This window comes from Pongo abelii, chromosome 5, assembly GCF_028885655.2.
Source record: "Pongo abelii isolate AG06213 chromosome 5, NHGRI_mPonAbe1-v2.0_pri, whole genome shotgun sequence".
Classification (NCBI taxonomy): Eukaryota; Metazoa; Chordata; class Mammalia; order Primates; family Hominidae; genus Pongo; species Pongo abelii.
The window spans coordinates 131,648,528-131,673,125 of NC_071990.2; the positions used below are offsets into that span (position 1 = coordinate 131,648,528).

The 24,598-nt window shown below is 38.8% G+C and overlaps 1 protein-coding gene across 7 annotated transcripts in view; it reads right to left on the reverse strand.

The window, feature by feature from the left end:
- Positions 1 to 297: 297 nt before the first annotated feature.
- Positions 298 to 24,598, reverse strand: part of SAMD3 (sterile alpha motif domain containing 3) — a 218,340-nt gene continuing 194,039 nt past the window's right edge. For 6 of the 7 annotated variants that reach the window (XM_054558158.2, XM_024249072.3, XM_024249071.3 and 3 more), the window contains 4 exons: positions 11,598 to 11,798; positions 2,770 to 2,941; positions 2,100 to 2,182; positions 299 to 1,561 (listed from right to left, as the gene is read on the reverse strand). In XM_054558158.2, coding sequence (XP_054414133.1) covers positions 1,277 to 1,561; positions 2,100 to 2,182; positions 2,770 to 2,941; positions 11,598 to 11,798 — 741 coding nt within the window. In that variant the 3' untranslated portion in view covers positions 299 to 1,276. Of the gene's footprint in view, positions 1,562 to 2,099; positions 2,183 to 2,769; positions 2,942 to 11,597; positions 11,799 to 24,598 lie in introns of all 7 variants that reach the window. The other variant, XM_054558160.2, reaches the window with a different exon arrangement.

Consider the following 24,598-nt stretch of genomic DNA (forward strand, 5'->3'; position numbering starts at 1 on the left):
TTTTGTTTGTTTGTTGAGACACAGTCTCACTGTGTTGCCCAGGCTGCAGTGCAATCGCACGATCTTGGCTCACTGCAACCTCCACCTCCCAGGTTCAAGCACCTCTCCTGCCTCAGCCTCCTAAGTAGCTGGGACTACAGGCATGTGCTACCACACGCGACTAATTTTTGTTTTTGTAGTAGAGACAGGGTTTCACAGTATTAGCCAGGCTGGTCTCGAACTCCTGACCTCAGGTGATCTGCCCATCTTGGCCTCCCAAAGTGCCAGGATTACAGGTGTGAGCCACCGTGCCCGGCCCACATGAACCTTTCTTAAACTTAAAAAAAATTAATTTGATCATGTAACCCAGGAAATGTTCATCCCATTATGCTGTGTAGGTATTTTAACACACTTTTAAATCCCTTTTCTGTTCCCAAAAGGCCCTGGTCTATCTTTCAAAGCTCATAAGTAATGTTGATATTTTGATAATAACATCAAGGGGCACCTTAAACTATAGTTTTTACCTTGTGAAATAGTTGGAAAGAGGGAGAGTGCACTGAGTCTTGTTAGACCCAAAAAGTACTTATGCAGCCATTGTTAAGAGCAGAACAGATAGAACTGGACTCTGGGCAGTAGCCAGTTGGGTACGCAGGATGAGTCACTGTGTTTCCAAGGCGAGAAGCAGTAGCAGATGAACACAGGTCACAGACATCAGGACTGTACCAGCAAGATCAGCCAGCAAGGAGGAGACCTCAAAAATGCCGCAGCCCTTATTCTCAACAAGCGATTAAAGACAACCAGATCTCCTGGGGCTAGGCAGATCCCCTGAGGGAGAGAAGAGTATGTGTCCCTTCTTGAAATGTTCAATGCAAGTTCAAAATGTTCTCAAGTGATGTTCAGACCAAAGAGACAGCCCACAGGCCATAAATGTGCAGCTTCTGGGCATTAAGTGGGCATGCTGAATTGAGTCCAAGGCCATTCTCCAACCTGAAGGATTTGAGTACAGTGTATTTCAAAAAAACTGAAGCACCTCTGAAAATATAACTTCAACTGCAGAATTTCTAAAAACTCAAAACAAATCAACAGCTCTTTAATGAAGTAGAATTTTATTACAGAATTTCACAAAGAACTTACTTAATATCTAAGTGTAAAGATAGAAAGCATTGAAATTCATTAACATCTGTAATACAAGATGATTTTCTCATACCTACCTCTACCACAACCCTAAATCAAAACAATTCCTTATGAAGCTTCAGTTTTCCCAGAGGTAAATTCCGATACAATATTTGGCATGCTATTAAGTGACTGGGTGCTGAAATCCTACTTCGTTTTCCTTTTCTTTCAAAGAAGGAAAATAAGGACTATGCATATCAAAAATCAACGTTTCTAGGAAGTTGAAGGTTTGGGACAGTCTTCTTGGACACTCAATCCCAAATACATGAAAGGCAGCTACTAGCGCAGCCAAGGCTGTAACACAGTCGTCCAACTTTGTGAGCCTTTCCCTTTCTAAATATAAAGAAAATTCGCAGACCTCCATGTTGAAAGGGTTTTTAACTTCCAACACAGGTGTGGACACTTGCACCTGAAAAAAAGAGTGGAGTCATTACCATGATATGTAAAATAGCTAAATAATAAAACAGATCTGAACTTAATCATGGTATTACAATAAATCGGCTTGTTGCAATGTAGCATATTTGTAAATGCGACAAACATACTTCAAAATAGACCACCAACTTTGCTTTTAAATAAGTTATCGCGGTTGGGCTCAGTAGCTCATGCCTGTAATCCCAGCACTTTGGGAGGCCAAGGCAGGTGGATCACCTGAGGTCAGGAGTTCCAGACCAGCCTGACCAACACCGTGAAACCCCGTCTCTACTAAAATACAAAAATTAGCTGGGCGTGGTGGTACATGCCTATAATCCCAGCTACTTGGAAGGCTGAGGCACGAGAATCGCTTGAACCAGGAGGTGGAGGCTGCAGTGAGCCAAGATCACGCCATTGCACTCCAGCCTGGGCAAAAGAGTGAGACTCCATCTCAAAAATATAAATAAATTAAATAATATAAATAATCGCATGAAGATGTAAAATGTCAAACTAGTGGCCATTCACATACTACACACCTGTTCATTCATGATGACAAAAAGGCTGGGATCATCCCCAAAAACATCTGGGAGGAGTAAACATGTGGCTGTCATTTTCATGTCTGTCAAAGCAAATGTGTTAACATTTGAAGTAAAAATAAGCTTTTAGCAATTGTAAGCTAAGCTAGTCTTGAAATATCTGGATTTTTTGTTACCTTGGACAGAAAACAAACTAGCCTTCTTAGATCAGTGTTTCACACTTTTTTAAACCATACCCTCTTCTAATAAAACATTCAAAATCTCGTATCTGCCCTCCAGAGCACTGCCAGGAGAAGACAAGAGTTCTTTACTGTGTGTCCATCAGCCAGGAAGATTTTATGCTGCCCCTTGTGATTTGTATTGTAAAATTAACAGGTTACTAGTTCCCTAAATATAATTTTACAATATCCAGTATACTTTTAAAATCTATACCTCTCCTCCTCCCCAATTGGAAAAATTCTTTTTTTCCCACCAGCTGTTCCACTTATTACTTAAATATTGAAAATTATTATTAAATATATTTTAGTAATGTAAATTTTTAATTTTTAAATATATTTTTTAAACTCAATAAATGTAAATTACTGAATTTTACTGACTACCAAAGCATAACTTTTCTAGATATTCTGACAGATAACAGACGAAATCACACCACTCCACAAGGTTTACTAACATTTCAACATGTCTTCATCTGTGTAATGTTTCATTTTTTCTTGCAATACAATATTGATTGGATTGTCCACCACTGAAAAAGAAGTCAGTATATTTTCTGAATAGGATTCCAAAATATGCCTTGTTTTCTTATAAATATCTGTTCTTGTAAGAAGTTGGAATTCTCTGAACATCTGACAAAAGAAGAAAGCAGTGGATACATCAGATCACAAGAAAAGCTAATGTATAGAATGTAAAGACATAAAACCTTTAGAATTAAGCTTTGAATGCTGGTTTACAGTAAGTACTCAATATTTTAGAAGTTTTAGTGGAAAATTAAAGCCTTAGGATGAGGGAGGAGAAAAGAAGGAAAGCCTGAAATGAATTTGAAATGATAAATAATGAGCATGGCAAATTTCTAAACCTACAGAATTAAAACTTTGGATGCAGACTTAACTAAATGAGGATTCAAAGGGTATATGCATATGTAGGCTAGTTGGGTTACCCAGCTAAGATTCTAAGATCTTACATTTCTTTAGGTGACTACATTGTTATGTCTTGTTCAACAAGCAGCAAAGAACAAAACTGCTTAGGAAGCAACTCCTGAAAAATACTTAACCATAGTATCCTAAATTTAGGGGAAGGAGAGTGCTTTAGAAACACTGTAAGAGTAGACAGAGGTAAACAGTGAAAAACTATATATGGCTGGGCATGGTGGCTCATGATTATAATCCCAGCATTTTGGGAGTCCAGGGCAGGAGGATCACTTGAGCCCAGGAGTTTGAGACCAGCCGGGGCAACACAGAAAAACCCTGTCTCTACAAAACACACAAAAATTAGCTGGGCATGGCGACATACGTGTATAGTCTTAGCTACTCAAGAGGCTGAGGTGGGAAGATTGCCTGAGCCCGGGGAGATCGAGACTGCAGTGAACTGAGACTGTGCCACTGCACTCCAGCCTGGGCAACGTAGTGAGACCCTGTCTCGAAAGAAAAAGAAACAATGTATGTGCAGATTTGACTACAAGGTCAAAGCAAAACCAGTTTACTTTATGGAAGTCCCTTTTCTCAAACTACCCCATCCTACCACTGCCTGAATTCTTCCCCTTCAGAGGATTCCACCACCACTCCCCCTCTTGTTTTTGACAGAGTGGCATTACCAGATTATTAGCCACCCACACTCCTATGAATTAATTTAGTCATTGCTTTTCCTAAAACTATAAAGAACAATCACATACTACCCACTGGGCCTCATTGTTCCTTGAATGTTTTGGTAGATCATAAATTGCCTAGAGATTAGGTCTGAAAATTAAGCTGTCAGAAAGCTGAAATGCATAAGGCATAGTGGCTTTGTTACCAGGCAACCCACAGTGGACCACTAATCTAGATTAATACCCTTAGAAAACCGTTTTCTCAGCAGGAAGATGTGAAGTGAAGGATGAAGAAGAAGAAGTTCACCCACTGTTCTGGGCTCGTAGCCTAAGAATTTCTTTTCTAACTTCTTGTGTTTTGAAATAATTTCAAGTTTACATTAAAGTTGCAGAAATAGTAAATAGAACTTACAAGTGCCCTCTGTGCAACTTCCCCCAATTTCTGATCCAGTTGAAAATAAACTGTAGACATAATGCCCCACTATTCCTTAATACCTCATTGTGTATTTCCTAAATACAAGGGTACTCAAATTCAGGAAAATCTACTACACATTCCATTCAAATTTGCCAGTTGTTCCAGTCATATTCTTAACAGGTCCAGGATCTAATCCAGGATCGCACATGAGATTTAGATACCACGCCTCTCTAGTCTCCAGTCTGAAACAACTTGTTAGTTTCCTTGACAGTTTCTGAAAAGTGGAGGCCAGTTACTTTGTAGAACATTTCTCCTCGGAAGTTTTATGATATTTCAAGATATATGCATTTCTGGCAAGAATATTAGTATTTCTCACTGCATCTGGAAGCACAAAATGGTAACTGGTCCCAGTATTGGAGATAATAACTTTTATTACTTGATTTAAAATGGAATTCACCAGGTTTTTCCACGTAAAATTATATATGTTGTATTTTACAGGAGATACCTTGAGTTTATGTAAATATCTTATTCCTTGTATAACTTTGATTCATCAGATTCCACATCCATTAATGATTCTTGCCTGAATCAAGTACTACTATAATAGTTGCCAAATGGTGACTTTTCTAATTCCTTTCTTTCTACATGGATTAGTTGGCTTTCTATTTTAAGATATAGTTTATTTTCTTCCACATATATTTACTTATTTATTTCTATCACTACAGGTTAATCAATTCCCATTTTACCCAAACGGTTACAAATCTGATCCTTTCATTATTTATAGAATTGCTCGAATTGCCCAGACTTGGCCAGTAGGAGTCGCTTCAAACAGACTGCCATGCCCTCTTGGCATATCCTTATTAGTGTGCAAGCACTTCCTTCATTTCTGGCATTACACAGTATTTCAGACTTGTCTTGACTCGTCTTGGTTTGTTGTTGTTGTTTTCATTTTTGTTTTGCCCCCTCCCCTGTAGTGAGCTATTTCTCCACGAACCCTAATTCCTTTTCATGAAGAAGGGCCTTTAAAAACTAAGATTTCAGGCCAGGCACTGTGGCTCATGCCTATAATCCTAGCACTTCGGGAGGCCAGGGCAGAAGGATCATTTGAGCCCAGGAGTTTGAGACCAGCCTGAGCAACATGGCGAAATCTGTCTCTACAAAAAATGCAAAAATTTGCCAGGCATGGTGGCGCATGCCTGTAGTCCCAGATACTCAGGAGGCTGAGGTAGGAGGATCACCTGGGCCCTGGGAGGCCGAGGCTGCAGTGAGCCATGATCATGACACTTCAGCCTGGATAACAGAGTGAGACTCTCTCAAAAAAAAACCCAACCAAAAAAAAAACAAGATTTCAGCTCTGGTGTGCTACTTGCTACAGAGATGTTATTGCTTTAGACTTTCTCACAGAAGAAATCTAGGAAATGTTTGAATTTACATAAACACAGGCACCCATTGATCCAGAAACACCAATAACTATATATGTAAATATTAAATAGCCATACATAAAGACTAAAACCATGAATTCACATTGATACTTTCAATTCCAAACCAATACCACAGGGCTTTTCCTAACCTTCCGCTTCCCAAGCTTCTAACTCTCTTCAACGGTGAGATACCTGGCTCCCATTATATCTCAGTGTATTTACTTATGAGCACAAACGTCTGTGTAGCCAAGCTCCCAGCTGTGAATGGTCAGCCACAGAGAAGCCTCCCTTTCCAACACTTATACACTGCTAGTGGGAATGTAAATTAGTTCAGCCACTGTGGAAAGCTGTTTGGAGATTTCTCAAAGAACTTAAAACAGAGCTACCGTTTGACCCAACAATCCCATTACTGGGTATATACCCAAAGGAATATAAAGAAAGACACATGCACACATATATTCATTGCAGCACTATTCACAATAGCAATAACATGGAATCCACCTAGATGCCGATCAATAGCAGACTGGATAAAGAAAATGTACATGTACACCATAGAGTACTACACAGCCATAAAAAAGAATGAAATCATGTCCTTTGCAGCAACGTAGGTGTAGCTGGAGGCCATTGTTCTAAGCAAATTAATGCAGGAACAGAAAACCAGATACTGCATGTTCTTTCTTATAAGTGGGAGCTAACCACTGAGTACACATGGACACAAAGAAGGGAACAATAGACCCCCGAGTCTACTTGAGATTAGAGGGTGGGTGGAAGGTGAGGATCGAAAAACTACCTATCGGGTATTATGCTCACTACCTGGGTGATGAAATAACCTGTACACCAAACCCCCACGACATGCAATCTACTTATATAACAAACCTGCACGATGTATCCCCTGCTAAACCTAAAAGTTGGAACAAAAAGAAAGCCCCCCTTTTCACAACCCGAGATTATGTCCTACAAATTAATCATCTTAATCCTTTTTCTTTCTGTTACTCAGACTGGATAATTTCTATTAATCTATCTGCAGATTCACAGCTCCTTTCTTTTCATTTTCCAATATGCTTTTAAGCCTACGCACATGGTGATGTTTTAATTTCAGATAACTGTTCTTTTCAGCTCTGAATTTCAATTTGGTTCGTGTGTGTGTGTGTGCGTGTGTGTGTGTGTGTGTGCGTGTATTTCATTTCTCTGCTGAGATTCCCTATGGTGATGATACATGGAATTCACTGGTCTTATCCTCTTCCCTACCATCCTGTCCTGAAGCAGCTGGCTTGCCAGACTGGTGGAGTGGCCTTTTGAAGACTCAGTTACAGCACCAGCTAGGTGGCAATACCTTGTGGGGCTGGGACAAGGTTCTCCCAGGCTGTATAAGCTCTGAATCAGCATCCAGCATACAGTGCAGTTTCTTCCATAGCCAGAATTCATGGGTCCAGGAACCAAGAGTTGGAAATGGGAATGGTGCCGCTCACTGTAACCTCTAGTGATTCACTAGTGGGGAGTCTGGATTAAATTATGTTCCTTTAAAGGGTGTTAAATTTTGTTCTGTTAGATAAATTACTGGTCGATCTTCTGGTCCTGTCAGACTTGATTTTATCATTTCTTTGGGCAATTCTGTTTTGTTGTTTGTCCTTAGTCCTAGCTAAGGTCCTGGCTCAAACTTAGGCATGGTTCTCACTCATGAGGCATTGTTTTCTGGAGTCTCAGATGAATGCTGAGGTGTTCTGCAGGGTCTCTACATACTGGGCCAGAATTCTTTTTTTTTTTTTTTTTGAGACAGAATCTCACTCCAGCCCAGGCTGGAGTCCAGTGGCACGATCTCGGCTCACTGTAGCCTCTGCCTTCCAGGTTCAAGCCATTCTCCCGCCTCAGCCTCCTGAGTAGCTGGGATTACAGGTGTGTGCCAGTATACCCGGCTAATTTTTGTATTTTTAGTAGAGAAAGGGTTTCACCATGTTGGCCAGGCTGGTCTCAAACTCCCAACCTCAAGTGATCTGCCTGCCTCAGCCTCCCAAATTGTTGGGATTACAGGCGTGAGCCACCACACCTAGCCTGAATTCTTATTAGCAACACTGTGTGAAGTCTCCGCTCTCAGCCAAAGATCCCCAGGGGATCCGTGTGTAGACTTCAGCCCCAGCCCACTTTCCTCCAGTGCCTGTCCTACAAAGGCCAGCTGCTTCATCATTCTTCAACTTTAATCTCTTCCTGTACAGCTCCGTGAGACCTCCACATGCTGCTTGCCTCCCACCATTCTGTACAGTGAGCTAGAAAGTAACCCATGCACAAAACTGAGGCTCATCTTATGTCTTTCCCTGTTACCAAGGATCAGGGTCCTGCAATGCCTGTACCTTAATGCCTGAGTGCAGTTGCCTCATACATTTTTTTTTTCCAGCTTTATCCCTGTTAACAGTGGGAAGACTAGACCAGTACCAGTTACTCCATTTGGGCCAAAACCAAACTCAGATTCTTTATTTTTAAAATTTATTTATTTATTTATTTTTAACACGGAGTTTCACTCTTGTTGCCCAGGCTGGAGTGCAATGGCGCAATCTCGGCTCACCACAACCTCCGTCTCCCAGGTTCAAGCGATTCTCCTGCCTCAGCCTCCCTAGCTGGGATTACAGGCATGTGCCACCACACCCGGCTAATTTTGTATTTTTAGTAGAGACGGTGTTTCTCCATGTTGGTCAGGCTTGTCTCAAACTCCCGACCTCAGGTGATCCGCCCACCTCGGCCTCCCAAACTGCTGGGATTACAGGCATGAGCCACCATGCCTGGCCTATTTTTTTAATTTTTTGAGACTTTATTAGCTGGCGATTCTCATGTACTTCACTTAAAGAGATGATGATTGAAATTGTTTCTCGGGAAGGCAGAAACTATGGCATCTGAAAGGATTTTTTGGAAAATTTGGGGAAGGGTTTCAGTTTGTGTTTGGTATTTTCCTTCTCAACTCCCTGCTACTTGTCTTGTGCAACATCCAGTAGATCCCAGTAACACATTCCTAGTTGATAATATTTTAGATAATCTAATAAAGTAAATTGTTACATTCTGAATTTTTAAATGCTCTGTTGAAAGAAAGTTTTTTGAGGTAGGAGGTTAATGAGCATGGAGGTGATGGGGGGTCAGTGTTAACAGCCAGGACCACCCCCCACCCCAGCTACTACTGTTCTGCCACCCTGTCTCCACCAGCTCCCTAAGCACTCAGTGTTTTCACAATGGCAGGAGCAACAGGCGGTGGGGGTGGTTTGGTGCAGGGAGAACTGTCCTCTTACGGGATCGTTTGTTAACTAGGTATTTGCAAGGTCAAAGTTGCTTTTATTTTAGGAGGCACACAAGGGTTTTATAAATTGGAAATCCCAGCTGCACAGGGCTGAGTTAGGGAGGTACTTCCTGGAAAAATCGAAAATGATTCATTGTTTTGTCTAAAACAATCAGGTCGGGCACAGTGGCTCACAGCTGTAATCCCAGCCCTTTGGGAGGCTGAGAGGCAGTTGGATCACCTGAGGTCAGGAGTTCAAGATCAGCCTGACCAACATGGTGAAACCCCATCTCTACTAAAAATATAAAAATTAGCCAGGCGTGGTGGCGTGCATCTGTATGTAGTCCCAGCTACTTGGGAGGCTGAGGCAGGAAAATCACTTGAACCTGGGAAGCAGAGGCTGCAGTGAGCCAAGATTGTGCCACTGCACTCCAGCCTGGGTGACAAAGTAAGACTCTGCCTAAATAAATAAATAAATAAATAGATAAATAGATAAATAAATAAAACAATCAATAGGCAACTCTATTCAATAAGTACAGTCATTACAAAAACCATACTCCATATTTTGGATATAAAGGGTGAAATACTTGAGGAATGGTGTGGAAGATACACCTATGCCACAGCGGGAGGCCTGGACAAAGCACAGGGGACAGCATCAGGTCTGAAATCTCTCTGCTCCTCACACAAGCTATGACAGACCTCCACCTTACTGTCACCAATGGTTCTTTGAAAAGCTGCTTAACATAGTCCATTTATATTCATCACTAAGCCTTTGTAGGTCGCACTCCAGTGAAGACCCCTAAGGTTACGACATTAGTGATCACAACAGCCTTACCAACCTCCACTAATTCATTTAGCATTCACAAAATCAAGATTACATTGCTGTGTCACATGTGGTGCTCTGCTAGGCACTTTGGGAACTGTTAATATTAACACATGCTCCCTACATGTAAGGAGTGTATAGACCGTAAGTTTGACAGGCTTTTGCTTTAAAACTGTGTTTTGCAGGTGTGTCCATTTGGCATACTTTTCTAACAGCCAGAGATGACTGGCTATTACAGTTCCTAACAACCTGAAGATTAAGGGGAAACAAGCGAAAGCCACGGTATGGTTGCTGAGAGGATTAGATAGATTAATCCATGGAAAGCACTGAGAACATGCTGTTACAGAGGAGCATTCAGATATTTGCTACTTATGTTACTATTAAAATAATACTTACAGGCAATTCTTATTTCCCTTTGTTCAGAAGAAAAATATGTAGATGTTTCATGTTTAATTTGGTTAATTGAATACACAGAATTTCTCCATGAAATATGTTCTCGGGTAAAACCTTTGATGATCTTTCATTACATACCACCACCAAAAATTACACTAAAATTGTGAAAGACCCTTGAATGGCCACTCTAAGTGAACTAAATGGAAGGGTATTTGATTGATTTACCCATTAAATTTCATATATATATATATATATATTTTTTTTTTTTTTTTTTTTTTTAAATTTGAGACAGGGTCTCACTGTGTCACCAAGCTGCAGTACAGTGGCCCAGTCATGACTCACTGCAGCCTTGACCTCCCCAGGCTTAGGTGATCCTCGTGCCTTAGCCTCCCAGAATAGTTGGGACTACAGGCACGCACCACTAAACTCGGGTAATTTTTGTAGTTTTAGTAGAGATGGGGTTTTACCAGGTTGCCGAGGCGGGTCTTGAACTCCTGGGCTCAAGCAATCCACCCACCTCAGCCTCCCGAAGTGCTGGGATTACAGGCGTGAGCCACCATGCCCGGCCCTAAATTTCATATATATTTAAGAACACTTATGAAATTATTTGGGATCATAAAGGAAACGTATTTTTAGTAAGGATGCATAATAACAGTTCCTTAATAAACTACCTTGATTACATAAAAGTATGAAAGGGGATAATGATTCACATTGTCAAAATACCCCTAAGTGATGATCCGCCAGCCTCCACAATATGTCCAATGACAGAGAACTCTTTAGTTCTGAAGGCAGCTACTGCCTATTATCTGAATATGCTACTGAAATTCTTTTGTTTTTTTTTTAATTTTTCCTTTTTCGGGGTTAGGAAAGAGGGTGGGTGGGGAGGGTCTGCTTCCTGAAATTCCTATCAAATGGCTCTAGTTGCAGCCCTTTGGGCCTCACACCCCACTGAGATTCACCCCCACTGTCTTGCTATGCTGTCCTGTTACCACTCCAAAAGGAAAGAGGGAAAAATCCATTTGGACACTGTAATCCCAGCACTTTGAGAGGCTGAGGCAGGCAGATCACCTGAGGTCAGGAGTTCAAGACCAACCTCATCAAGATGGTGAAACCCCATCTCTACTGAAAATACAAAAATTATTTGGGTGTGGTGGCACACACCTGTAGTCCCAGCTACTCAGGAGGCTGAGGCAGGAGAATCGCTTGAACCTGGGAGGCAGAGGTTGCAGTGAGCTGAGATCACAGGCCATTGCACTCCAGCCTGGGCAACAGAGCAAGACTCTGTCTAAAATATATATATATATGTATATTAAAATATATGTGTGTATATGTGTGTGTTTATATATATATATATATATATATATATATATATATATATATAGTGAATAAAGATACCTGATAAGGGCACTTCAAGAAAGGAAACAGTTTAAGAATGTCCTTCAGAGGCGTTCGGCTGCCAATCATCTTTCTTCTTATTTCCAAAGTTTGGCTCATTCTCTTGTCAATTTCTCTCCAGTCCTTTTCTGTTTTCACGTATTCTTGCTGGAACCACTTAATATGTTCATCTAGCTCAGAATCAAAACAAACAGCTTCTTCCTGCAAAACATTTTCAACGTATCAATGGATTCCATGTTTCCATGAAAACTTGAATTTCAGGCTGTTATTGCACACTCTTAGCTCATTCCTAAGGTGAGGATCACCATGCCTGGTTACACTTGACATTGAGCATAACTAATAAATGGACAGTCTTTAATGACAATAAATTAGATAGTTAATTACTTACCATGGAATTATAATCTATTCTCTTGAAAGATCTAAAAGAGTTACTTTAATTCCTACGCTATCCTTTTATATAGAGACAGATTATCCAGAAGGTTCCCACTGAATCAAATGTTGCTCATTTCTATGCATTTAAATTTTAGAAGATAAAATATTAAGAACATATTTTTAAAAGTATTAAGTTTTTGTTATTACTATTGTTTATCTTTTTTCTTTTTAAATGCCTTTTTATAGCTGCAATACCATGCCATATAATCCAAATTCAAAATAATAACAGTGGTTATTTTCTGATGCTAAATCATTAAACTAATAATTTTATTCACTATACAACTGGGTACATTGGGCGGAGTGGGGGCAGCTAAGAAACACCTCACTTATTCTTGTTGAAAATCTAAGACATAAGAAAAATATCTTTCTAGAAATATGAGTTAAGAGGACAGTCAGCTGAACTGCACGCAAATCAAAGTTGATCAACTGTCAAGCTGACCGGAATGTGAACAGATGATACCTATAAAAGATGAAAAAGATGATAAGGAGCCTACAATCCTCGTATATCAAGGCTTTTACAAGCACATAGGAAAGCCTCAGTAGATCTACTTTCTGTGAACACAGAATGACTAACAAGACCTAAACCAAGTGAACGAACTCCTGGAAAAATAAAATTATCAAAATTAAGAAGTTCCTATAATCTTACACAAATTTAGTTGGAAGATAAAAGTCTTTCCACAAAGAAAATACCAAGAAAGACTTGAGGGTTTTACAGACAAAATCTACTTAACTTTTGAAATAGAGTGTTCAAATTTATGCAAAATTTTTCAAGACAAACGAAAGGAGGCCAGCATGGTGGCTCACACCTGTAATCCCAGCACTTTGGAAGGACGAGGCAGGAGGATCACCTAAAGCCAGGCGTTCAAGACCAGCCTGGCCAACATAGTGAAACCCCACTTCTACTAAAAATACAAAAATTAGCCGACGCAGTAGCACACACCTGTAATTCCAGCTACTTGGGAGGCTGAGGCATGAGAATTGCTTGAACCCGGAGGCAGAGGTTGCCGTGAGCTGAGATCACACCACTACACTCCAGCCTGGGAGACAGAGCAAGACTGTCTCAAAAAAAAAAAAAAAAAAAAGAAAAAAGAAAAGAAAAAAAAGGAATACTCTCTAACCCATCCTATGAAGGCTCTATGACATTGATCCCCAAACCTGAAAGAACAGTGTAAGAGAGGAAAAGTGCAGTCACTCTCGTTCATGAACAAAGTTGCAGATATTAGAAACAAGGAACAACTAACTTGAATTTATTATACCTCAGAAACTCAAGGGTGGTTTGACATTGGTAAGGGAACTGTAGCAAGTTAAAAGAAAACATGATTGATTTACCCATTACGTTTCACATACTATCATACTAAAATCTCAATTTGGGGGCCATTGTTATAGAAAGATTCGGGGCAGAAAAGAGGTTTTGAGAAACGTGGTGTATGAATAGTAAGACTGTTGGGCACAGCAGCTCACACCCAGTAATCCCAATACTTTGGGAGGCTGAGGCCGAGGGTTACTTGAGGCCAGGAGTTTGAGAGAAGCCAAGGCAACATAGCAAGGCTCTATCTCCACAAAAACAATAATAAATGTTGGGAGGTCGAGGTGGGCGGACCACCTTAGGTCAGGAGTTTGAGACCAGCCTGGCTAACATGGTAAAACCCCATCTCTACTAAAAATACAAAAAAGTAGCCAGGTGTGGTGGCGCACTCCTGTAATCCCAGCTACCCGGGGGACTGAGACAGGAGAATCGTTTGAACCCGGGGGACGGAGGTTGTGGTGAGCTGAGATCGCGCCACTGTGCTCCAGCCTGGGCAACAGAGTGAGACGGCGTCTCAAAAAATAAATAAATAAATAAATAAATAAATAAATAAATAATAATAAAATTACAACGGTTCCGTAATTTTACTTGGATTATCTAAACATGTAAACATCATATACTGCATTAATTAACTAATTAAAGATGAAGAAACATGACCATTTCAAATAATGCAGAAAAAGTATCTTATAATATCCCTCTGTGATTAAAGAAAAAAACTTTTGTCAAAATAAGAGAAATTTTCAAAACCTATAAAGGTATATACCAAAAACCTAGAGCTAACATAACTTTTTTTTTTTGAGACAAGGTCTCACTCTATCACCCAGGCTGAAGTGCAGTGGCGTGATCACAGCTCAGTGCAGCCTCAAACTCCCAGGCACAAGTGATCAACTGTCCCAACAGATGGGCCTACAGGGCCATGCCACCACACCTGGCTAATTTTTGTATTTTTTGTAGAGACAGGTCTTGCCATGTTGCCCAGGCTGGTCTTGAACCCCTGGGCTTAAGTGATCTGCTACCTTGGCCTCCCAAATTGTTGGGATTACAGGCATGAGCCACCACGCCTGACAGATATGATTTTTAATGGTGAAGTTTTAAAAGAATAATCTTTAAAATCAGAAGCAACATAAAGATGCTTTATTATACTCTTAGCCTATACTGAAATTCTAGTCAGAGTAGTAAGATAAGAAAATAAAAGGTATAAAAATTGAAAAGATAGAAACGAAATTGTCAATATTCATAGATGATGTGATTGTTCAAGAGAAAACTTAAAATCATGCATATATAATTTGTTACAACTGAGTTTTTCAGAGCAACTGAATACAAGATAAATATTCTAACATACACTAACATAGAAAATAGAATTTTTTACAATTATATTTTGCAAAAAAAAAAATTACATTGCGAAAAAAAAACCTTATAAGATACCTAGGAATAAAACTAACAAAAAATGTGGAAGAGTTTTAAGAAAATTATGAAACTATAAAATATTAATAAGACAAATAAATGGATAGTCTATTATGTTCACAGCTAGAAAGATTCAATATTGTAAGAAAGTCATCTTTCTCCAAGTAGAGCTGTTGATTCAATATTTCTGTCAAAATCCCAAACCTATCAAAAACCACAATTTTTTTTTATCAGAACTTGACTAGCTGATTCTAAAACTCATTTGAAAGATTAAAAACCTCAAGAATAACCAAGGCATTCCTAAAGAATAATAAAGCAGTGATGGGAAAGTATCAAGACATTTTACAGCTATCTAAGTAAGGAAGTTGGTATTGATGCAGGGATAGATGACTTTACTAGTGGAAAACAGCAGAGCTTCTAGACACAGAGCCGTGGAAACAACAGAGATGGCATCATGAATCTGAGGAAGAGAATGACTATTTTCTAAAAGGTGCAAGAAAATTTTCTATCCATAAGGAAAAAAAAAATCCCATATGGCTTAAGAAGTTAAATTTTAAGAGCAAAAACTTAAAAAAATTTAAAGAAAATATAGAAATATTTCTTATTACTTCAAGGTAAGAAAGGATTTCCTAAAAGTGTTAGCAGTGGAGGGCCTTGACTATAAGTCATCCAGGTTCTTGGCATTTTGAACAAAGAATTGGAAGAAATGCATAACAAAGCCATGAAATAAAGAAGCAACAAAAACACAGATTTATTGAAATGAAAGTATATTCCACAGAGTGGGAGCAGGCTCAAGCTGGCTGCTCAAGAGAATTTTCTGGGTTTTAAATAGCCTCTAGTGGTTTCCCATTGGTGACTCAGTTTACACCCTATGTAAATAAAGGAGAGGCCCATGACCAGTCTGATTGGTTGTGGAAGGTGACCAATCAGTGGCTGAAGTTACAAAATTACACACTATGCAAATGTCTGATTGGTTGTGGGAAGGGACCAGAGGCTGAAGTGAAGTAACAAAGTTATATCCCAATGCAAATAAAGACCAGGCCTGCTACCAGTCTGATTGGTTGCAAGAGGGGACCAATCAGAGGTTGATATGGTTTGGCTCTGTGTCCCCACCCAAATCTAATCTTGTAGCTCCCATAATTCCCACGTGTTGTGGGAGGGACCAGTTTGGAGATGATTGAATCATGGGGGCAAGTCTTTCTCATGCTGTTCTCATGGTAGTGAATGGGTCTCACAAGATCTGATGGTTTTAAAAATGGGAGTTTCTCTGCACAAGCTCTCTGTCTGCCTGTTGCCGTCTACAGAAGATGTGACTTGCTCCTCCTTGCCTTCTGCCAGAATTGTGAGGCCTCCCCAGTCATGTGTAACTGTAAGTTCAATAAGCCTCTTTCTTTTGTAAATTGCCCGGTCTCAGGTATGTCTTTATCAGCAGTGTGAAAACAGACTAATGCAGAGGTACTTTCCATTTTTCGTCTGCCACACAGAGGCGGGTGGGAGGTTGCAAAGGGAGTAGCCTCTGATCCTTTTGTTACCTGGGCGTGGAAAGTTGGGGTTTTCCTTTTGATTCAGTTCTAGGAAGTTGGTGCAAATTGGCCTTAGGCTTCCTGCCTTCAGACCCTATTCTCCTGCCTCCAGACCCTATTCTCCTGCCTCAAAAGCACTGATCATAAGATAAATGATTGATAACTCTAACTACATTAAAATTGCAACCTTGTCTTTCCTTGTCAAAAGACACCAGAAAGAAATTTAAAAGGCAAGGAACAGATATAATTAGTAAAGGAGTAGAATACAGAATATACAAAGGATTTTTACAAGTAAATTGAAAAAAGGGCAGCTTCATAGAAAAATAGGCAAAAGACATGAACAGACACTTTATAGAAGAGGAATATTTCAGAAACATATGAAAAGATGATCACCCTCATACATAACTAAAATGGAAGCCAAACACAGTACCATTGTATTCCCAACGGATTGCAAGTTGGGTGGTGGCATTGCATGGGGGCGGGGTGAGTGGAAAAGAAATCAGATGATTAACAAGTGCTGCTCAGGGAGCTTAATCATCCAGGAAAATAATTTGGCACTGTCTTATAAAGTTTAATATCTGCACACCCTGTGAGCCAGTGAGCCAGCAAATCCACTCCTAAGTATAAATCCTTGAAAAAAAGCTTCACATATGCTTCAAGACACACATACAAGAATAATCACAGCGGCATAGTTCATAACAGCCAACACTGGAAACAAATCAAATATCCGTTAAGAAGAGAACAGCCAAATAAACTGGTTGCCTGTCACAATAGATTAAACCAACAGGAAAACGAATAAACTACACTCAACTGAACAACCTGGATGAATTCCAGTGACATTACATTGAGTGAAAAAAAGGAACTTATCAAAGCCAACATATAGTTTTCGTATCATTTTGTAAACCTCAAAAACAAGCAAAACTAGAATTTGTTTTAGGCTGGGGTAGTGAAGGAAAATTCGTGGAAGACGAGGAACTGATCAGATTTTAAGGGATAATAGAATTTGAAAGAAGAAAGGACAGTTCTGGGTGGAGAGACAGGAAGGGGAGAGCATGTTATGGGAATGCTTAGCAGAGCGAATCTGAAGATTGTGGAAAACCATAGAGGGCCAGGGTTTAAAGTTGGGACTTAAAGGTGATGAAATCTTTTAATTGAGGTTGGAAAAATAGCTAGGAAACTTGTGAATGCAGAGATAGAGATTTATATTTCTTATAAATTATCTAGATTTAGATTTATAGAAAGGGAGAAAATTATAGGAGCAGGAGAACCAGAATAATGGATTGTCAACGAAGCCAAGGAGTTTCAAATGTAAAATGCGGAAGGTGGTGAAAAGAAAAAAAAAAAAAGAAAAAGAAAAAAATCTTTAAGCTTCAGATACGTCAGATCTTCATTTACTTTCAAGCTTTGTTTGTATATGTTTTTAACTGTTGAACATAAAAATGGACCACAGAGGATTTATTCAAATAAAATATGTGCTTGAAAAAAAAACAAGCAAAACTAAGCAATATATCCCTTAATAATTCATGCATATGTGACAGTGTCATTTATTTTTAAAACAGGTGAATGATAAACATAAAATTCAGTGTAGTGATTACTTCTAGAGGCCCGTGGTGTTGGAAAGGCAGGTGACAGGAGAGGGGAGGAAAACTCAGGCACACACAATGGTGCAGGCAGTGTTCTAGTTCTAAAGTTAAATGCTGGGTTAACAGTGTTTATTTTGTCTCATAAACTACATATATGTTACATATATATTTTTTCTTCTATATGTCTCAAATGCATAGAATGACAATTTCTTAAGAAAACATTTTAATTTTTTAAAGTACAGAAAAAATATTTTAATTATCTAAACAGCTTTCTTTCATCTACTGAAATATAGTAGGTTATATAATTGCTGATATTGACATTTAGATATTACTGTATTTATAATGTACTACTTCCTCCAAAACTCTTACCCAATCATGAAGATAAAGTTTCTAGAGAACTTCCACCTGATCAGACTGATGGGATTAACACAGTGTTGGTGGGTTGTATTCTAGACTGAAGTGATTTTCCTAATTATTAGAAGGCTACATCAGAATTTAAAATTCTCACCATTTTAATGATTTACATATTGTTAGATTTATATATTGTTAGATATACTGTTAATGATTTATATATTATTAAAAGCTGGAAAGAACTTAGAAACCACCTAGTCCATGCCTCACAGTTTACTGATGGGCAAATTGAGACCCTCAAAGGGGAAGTGACTTTTCCAAGCACAGAGATGCCCAGGTGTGCAGGTTTCTGTTAGGGTAGTTCCCCACTTCTCTAACAGGCTGATTTCTTTAACAGTGCACGTTGAAATGAGGGAACTAGTGAGTAAGAAATGTCTGAATCTTACAGAACAGCAGCTGGAAACAGCTGCTGACTGTTGACTTTGAGATGTCTGTCTCAGCAGACAAAGTTAATGGAGGGCCGTGCTCAAGGAGGAATCAAAGAAAGAAGACATGAAGCACGAAGAGATCACTTCAGGCCAAGAAACACACTGAAGGGAAGTGTAGGACTCACCTGTGAGATGTGTGACTTTAGAGGAATCAGCATAAATTAACCAGAACATTAACTTGAGTTAGTGCCAAACAAATTGTATAAAGAGCGTAGGCTATGTTTCCTTTACCACACCAGTTTTGGCAACATAGAGTGTGGTCTCTACTCCAACACCACAGTAACCTAAGCTCTCACAGAGTTGGTTGTAATAGCAGAGCATAGTTCTAGCCAACTTTTAGTTTAAGCTGACAGCTGGAGCAGAAATAAGGAGGAGAATATTTCTAAGTTTGATTTCAACAGAAGAATGAGACTGCTTTTGAAGTAGTAAGACGGCATGGTTAAAAATGTAGTTATAGCTTTTTTATCTCCCAGAAATGAATAAAAACTCATCTTGACTTTTATAAAGATAACTTTGTTCTATATCCCACAATCTGAATAAGTTTACAAAGAGAGTATCTTGTTATGAAAATTGAATAATTCTCTTTAAAAAAATTTTTTTAAGAAAATGGTATCTTGCCATGTTGCCCAAGCTTGTCTTGAACTCCTGGGCTCAAGGGATTCTCCCATTTCAGCTCCCAAAGTGCTGGAGTTACAGGCATGAGTCACTGCATCTGGTCCCTGAATAATTCTTATAAATATCCTATGAAAAATCTACTTTAAAGGCACTATGTAAATAAAGGTTCCATACCTAAGATTGTGGACTGTAGCTTCTGAACATCACCAGCAAGTAACTGGACATACTCCTTGCTAACTATAGTGTTCTCTGCAGATTGTCGTCTCACTCATTCTCTAATTACCCAAAGGGTGTATTTGTCTGAGCTGTCGAGTATGGTAGCCACTAGCCACATGTGGCTTCTGAGCACGTGAAATGTGACTAGCCCAAATTGATATTTCTAATTTTTAACAATTTTTATTGTCATTTTTACTATTTTTTAATAGAAGAGTGGGTTTTGCTATGTTGCCCAGCTGGATTCTAACTCCTGGGCTCAAGCAATCCTCCTGCATTTGCCTCCCAAGTAGCCGGGACTACAGGCATGTGCCACTGAACCTGGCTTTTCTTTTTCCCCCAGAGATAGCCCAAATTGAAATGTAAGCTGCAAACACTGTATTTCAAATATTTAGTATGCAAAAAAAGAATGTAAAATATCTCATTAGAAATTTTTAAGAATGATTACATGTTGAAATAATATTTTGCATATAGTGAGTTAAATATACTATTAACATTAATTCCATTTGCCACTTTTTAAAAATTTCTGCTACTGGAAAATTAAAAATTACATATGCAGCACATATTATATTTCTATTGGACAGTGTTGTGTTAGATGCTAGGTGTTTCCTCATACCAAATCCCAATCATCCTCATTTCCAATTCTATTGTCGTCAAGTGTTGACTTGGAAATGATGTACCCCCTATGAAACTTAAACAGTAGCTTAGCTTAGCATTCAGGCATGTGTCTCAGTCAATCAGCAGGCAGAGTTTCACCCATGCAACCTTGCCCCATGTTTCCAAGTGTGCAGCTTACTTGTAAAACTTCACAGTATTAGTAAATATGCCACCTGCTAATGACAGTAATTGCACTCTATGTAGAATGAAATTAACTGTCAAGATTTTTCTTCAACTTTTGCTGTCTTGTTCAATTTTCTATCATGAGAGAAACATCTGTGGAAAAGGCTATAAAATAATTAGTATTTATGCAATAAATCATTATGTGTCAGGCCTAGTAAAAAACCATCAGTAAGTGTTGTAAGATAAATCCAAAGAAACTGAGTAAATATTCTTAACATTTGACTCACTAGGTAGTTTTTGCACAACTTTAATTCTATTTTATTTCTAAGCCAAAGAAATCTAACACACAAAGCTATTTCATAGCTTTCAAAGCTGTAAGGTATATATGTACCCAGTAAGTAGAAAAAGAAAATGTTTTAAGAGAGAAATTAATTATAGGTATAGTGTTAATAATTTAACACCTGGTAGTTAACTAACTTTTTTAGCAAATATGTGGAAGGCTTTGGAATACAAGAACATCCTAAAAGCATTTATCAAATCCATGCATCAGTATCCTACACACAAAGTAGGTTGAAAAAAAAAAAGAGGCACAAGTTAACCTCTCTAAAGAAATTGCCATGTTGTTCCAGTATATATTTGATAGAATATTTCACATCAGAATGCGGCAAAATGTTAGGTATTTTTTCCTCTATGTTTCAGACTTAGAGAAATGTCTTTAAAATTAAGGTCACAAAGGAGACAATCTATTACTAGTACTGAGGGCTTAGAAAGAATCTTCAAATAAATTAGCTGTAAAAATGAAAACTAGGTGTTTTTACTTAAAGCAAAATCATTTTTTCCTACGCTCTAAGTGTTCTTATTATAACAAATGGCAAAAACTCTCATATATTTCCCCACACTAAAGATAGTACAAGGACACAGATTGTAAAATCACAAGGGAGGATGGCAGGACTAGCCTGATCCTCAAAAAATGCCTTCATTGCTTCATGAAGCAGCACAGGCACAGGAGAATCACAGAGAAGTGGATCGAATGCTTGACATAGTGTGTTCAGAGTCCCTGGTATTACCTGCAACAGGCAAGATTACACTGCCACACCTGATAACCCCCACACCTTATAGTGACAAAAGTTTATCACACATATGACATGCCCGTCTTGGGTCCTGCTCCTAATCCTCCTTACCCAAGGACATGGCTCAATCATCTAGAATATTGTCAGCTGTCACTAAAAAAAGGGGAAAATGAGGAATTGTATACTGGATCTTTAATGAGCATGTCACATCTGCTCACATTTCGTTGGCCAGCCTTGTGACCACATCTAACTTCAAGGGGGTAGAGAAGTACAATCCTGCTAATTGTACAAAGGGAAAAAATTGGTTACACTGGTAAGTAACAGGGCTGGGAGGGTTACATCAGGAAGATATAGCAATTATAAACTTATATACACCTAACAACAGAGCCCCCAAAGCCATGACACAAAAACTGACAGAACTAAAAGGCAAAACAGACAATTCCAGAATTATAGTTGGAGACTTCAATAGTTCACTTTCAATAATAAATAGAACTACTAGAAAGATGATAAACAAGGAACTAAAAAATTCAAACAACTGTTGTTTCTGGAGAAGACAACCTACATTGTAAGAACTTGGAATCAGAAATAATGAATACATCATAAAATGAAGACCTCTTAGTGATGAAATTAAAAGAAATTTTGAAGAAACTACTAGGACTGTTACTTATTTAAAACTATTAAAGCAAAACAGAAACCAAATGTAGATTAAACTAACTGACAAAGATAAACTAATCTATGCAGCTACATAACATTAAAAGCCTCCAAATCAAGAAAACTCCATTGCAGTTAGAAAACGAAACAAAACAAAAACCAACAAAAACAAACAAAAATCACAGAAAGAGATAAGCAAAGGCTCCAGCTGAGATGTAAATGGTATTTAAATCCTTTGTATTCTGCTTCAAGAAAACAAAATTATTTTCACCAAATATCAAATTTAGAGTGAATTTACCCCATAAAGACAGAGGAGAATCTTTTCAAAGTAGTTGAAAAGATCAGCCATAAATGTAAAGAGCTAGACACCTATACAGTACAAGTCAAAATTTTTTCAGAGAATTTCTAAAGAATCACTGGCTATTATCAAAGTCAGCTTTTTTTTTTTTTCATGGCTAAAAAATTTATGATAATAGGTTGATAGCTCTACCGGCTGAAAGAAACTTTAGTAGTTAAGAAAAGAAAATGCATGCATTAGTCAAGAAAGTATTAAGAAGTTAAGCATTTCGGTAAGTATGTTTACATCCTGATGCTTCAAATGGGGCATTTGACAGAGGCCAAGAGGACCATCAAGGAATTTTTTGGATGAAGAGATCCTCAAGGAAAGGAAGAACATTGAATATGAAGACGTGGGGATCCAAGGTCCCGTGCCCCATGCAGACCAGATATGACTTCCTTCATCCCAGGGTCAGGACAGTAAGAGCAGGATCCCTCCACCAGTCCATCTCCATCCAGTTACAGCAGGATGCTTCCCCAAGAGCTAGCCAGAGCTTGTCCTGGTGCTCCCTGTGCTGGCCGATACTCAGAACCTTCTTTTGGTTCAACACTCCCTCCATTCATGGCACCACAGCCCAGGGTGTCATTCTGTGAGAGGACAGATGCTACAAGGGAGTCCTGGGGGCTGGTTTAAGAGGACTCCCTCTTCCCCTTATTCTGAAAATGAGGATGAACCTACACAGAATCTTCTCCACTGAGGGACTCCCCTGACACAGCATATCCTCCACTGGGCAACAAAAAATGTCTCTACACTAAGTAGTACTAAGTAATAAACACTAAGTGGAAAATGCAATATAGAATGGCATAAGAACAGACTGTATATGCTGTTAAATAGAGATCTCCATGTAATGAACCACTTTCTCAACACCAATTACAAAACAGCCCATTTTCTTCATGGGTTTGTGGTGCCACTTTTATTGTACATTAAGTTCCCAAATAGACATGGGTGTATTCTGGGCATTCTCTCTTATTCCATTGGTCTATCAAAGATGAACTGCAGATGACTTAAAGATTTAAACATGAAAGTTAAAACTACAAACATAATAGAAGAAAGAATAAGGGAGTAACTTTGTGACTTGGGGTATGGGAAAGACTGCAGTCTACAAATCAACAAGAAAAAGATGCAAACCCATTAGAAAATAGGCAATGGATCTAAAGAGGTAATTTTCTAGAAGAAATGCAAAAGGCTAACACACATATGAAGAGATGCCCAGACTCAGTAATCCATGGAAATGTAAATCACAGGAAGAATGAAATTATACTTTATACCTATTAGTCTTGGCAGCATTTTGAAGGCTAGATAATGGTAAGCGTTGGCAGGAATACAGGGATCTGCACTGGTGTGGGAGTGAGACTAGCAAAGTCTTTCTGAAGAGCAACTGGTCAAATTAAGTACACGCATGCCTTGAGCCCCATCAGTTCCACTTCTGGATGTGCAACCCAAAGAAAGGACACACAGCTTCATAACCAGGTATGCATAATGGTGTTCTCTGTGGTGCAATTTGTAGTGGGAACAGGACTTGAGGCAAGAGTACTCTATAATGGTTAAAATCAATGGACTTGAAACATACACAAATGAATCTTTAAAAGAGTGTCAGTTTAAAAGGTGAAACTGAATGAGGTAAAGAATCCTCATTTATGTTAAATCAAATATACATGAACCCCAAATGACAGAACACATTCTGGAACATTTACAAACAAACAAAAAATACATATGAAATGCTTTAAAATGGTTTCCTACAGTCAGAGGTGGGGAGAAAGGCAGATAGAAATGGGGACAGAAAGGAATAATAAAACCAGAGAAAGATCCAGCACAGGGCAACAGTGATAATGTGCCATGAAGTGAGGAGTTTGATTCATTCAACTTTAACACCTAAGGATTATGACAAAAAAAATACTACTGTATAAAGTACAATCTTACATTGCCATGTAGTTCCACACAATTCCTCTAAGCTTTTAAATCCAACATTTTCATCATTTTAACAAGATACTGTCAGCAACTTATGAAATTACTCAGTTAAGTGTACTGGTTTAAGAATCTAATTATATCTGTTTATAAATACATGATGAGGTACAGTAAGACACTTAAGAAAAGAAAGCAGATTTATCAATTCATGGGGCTATACGCTCTCTGGACCTAAAACTAAAAGTCAGATGCATAAGAAGCGATGGCACAGCTGCTGCATTGACTGCATGACCATACACGCAGCCACATGAGGTCTTGAGGTTGGAAAGGCATTTTTAAACAT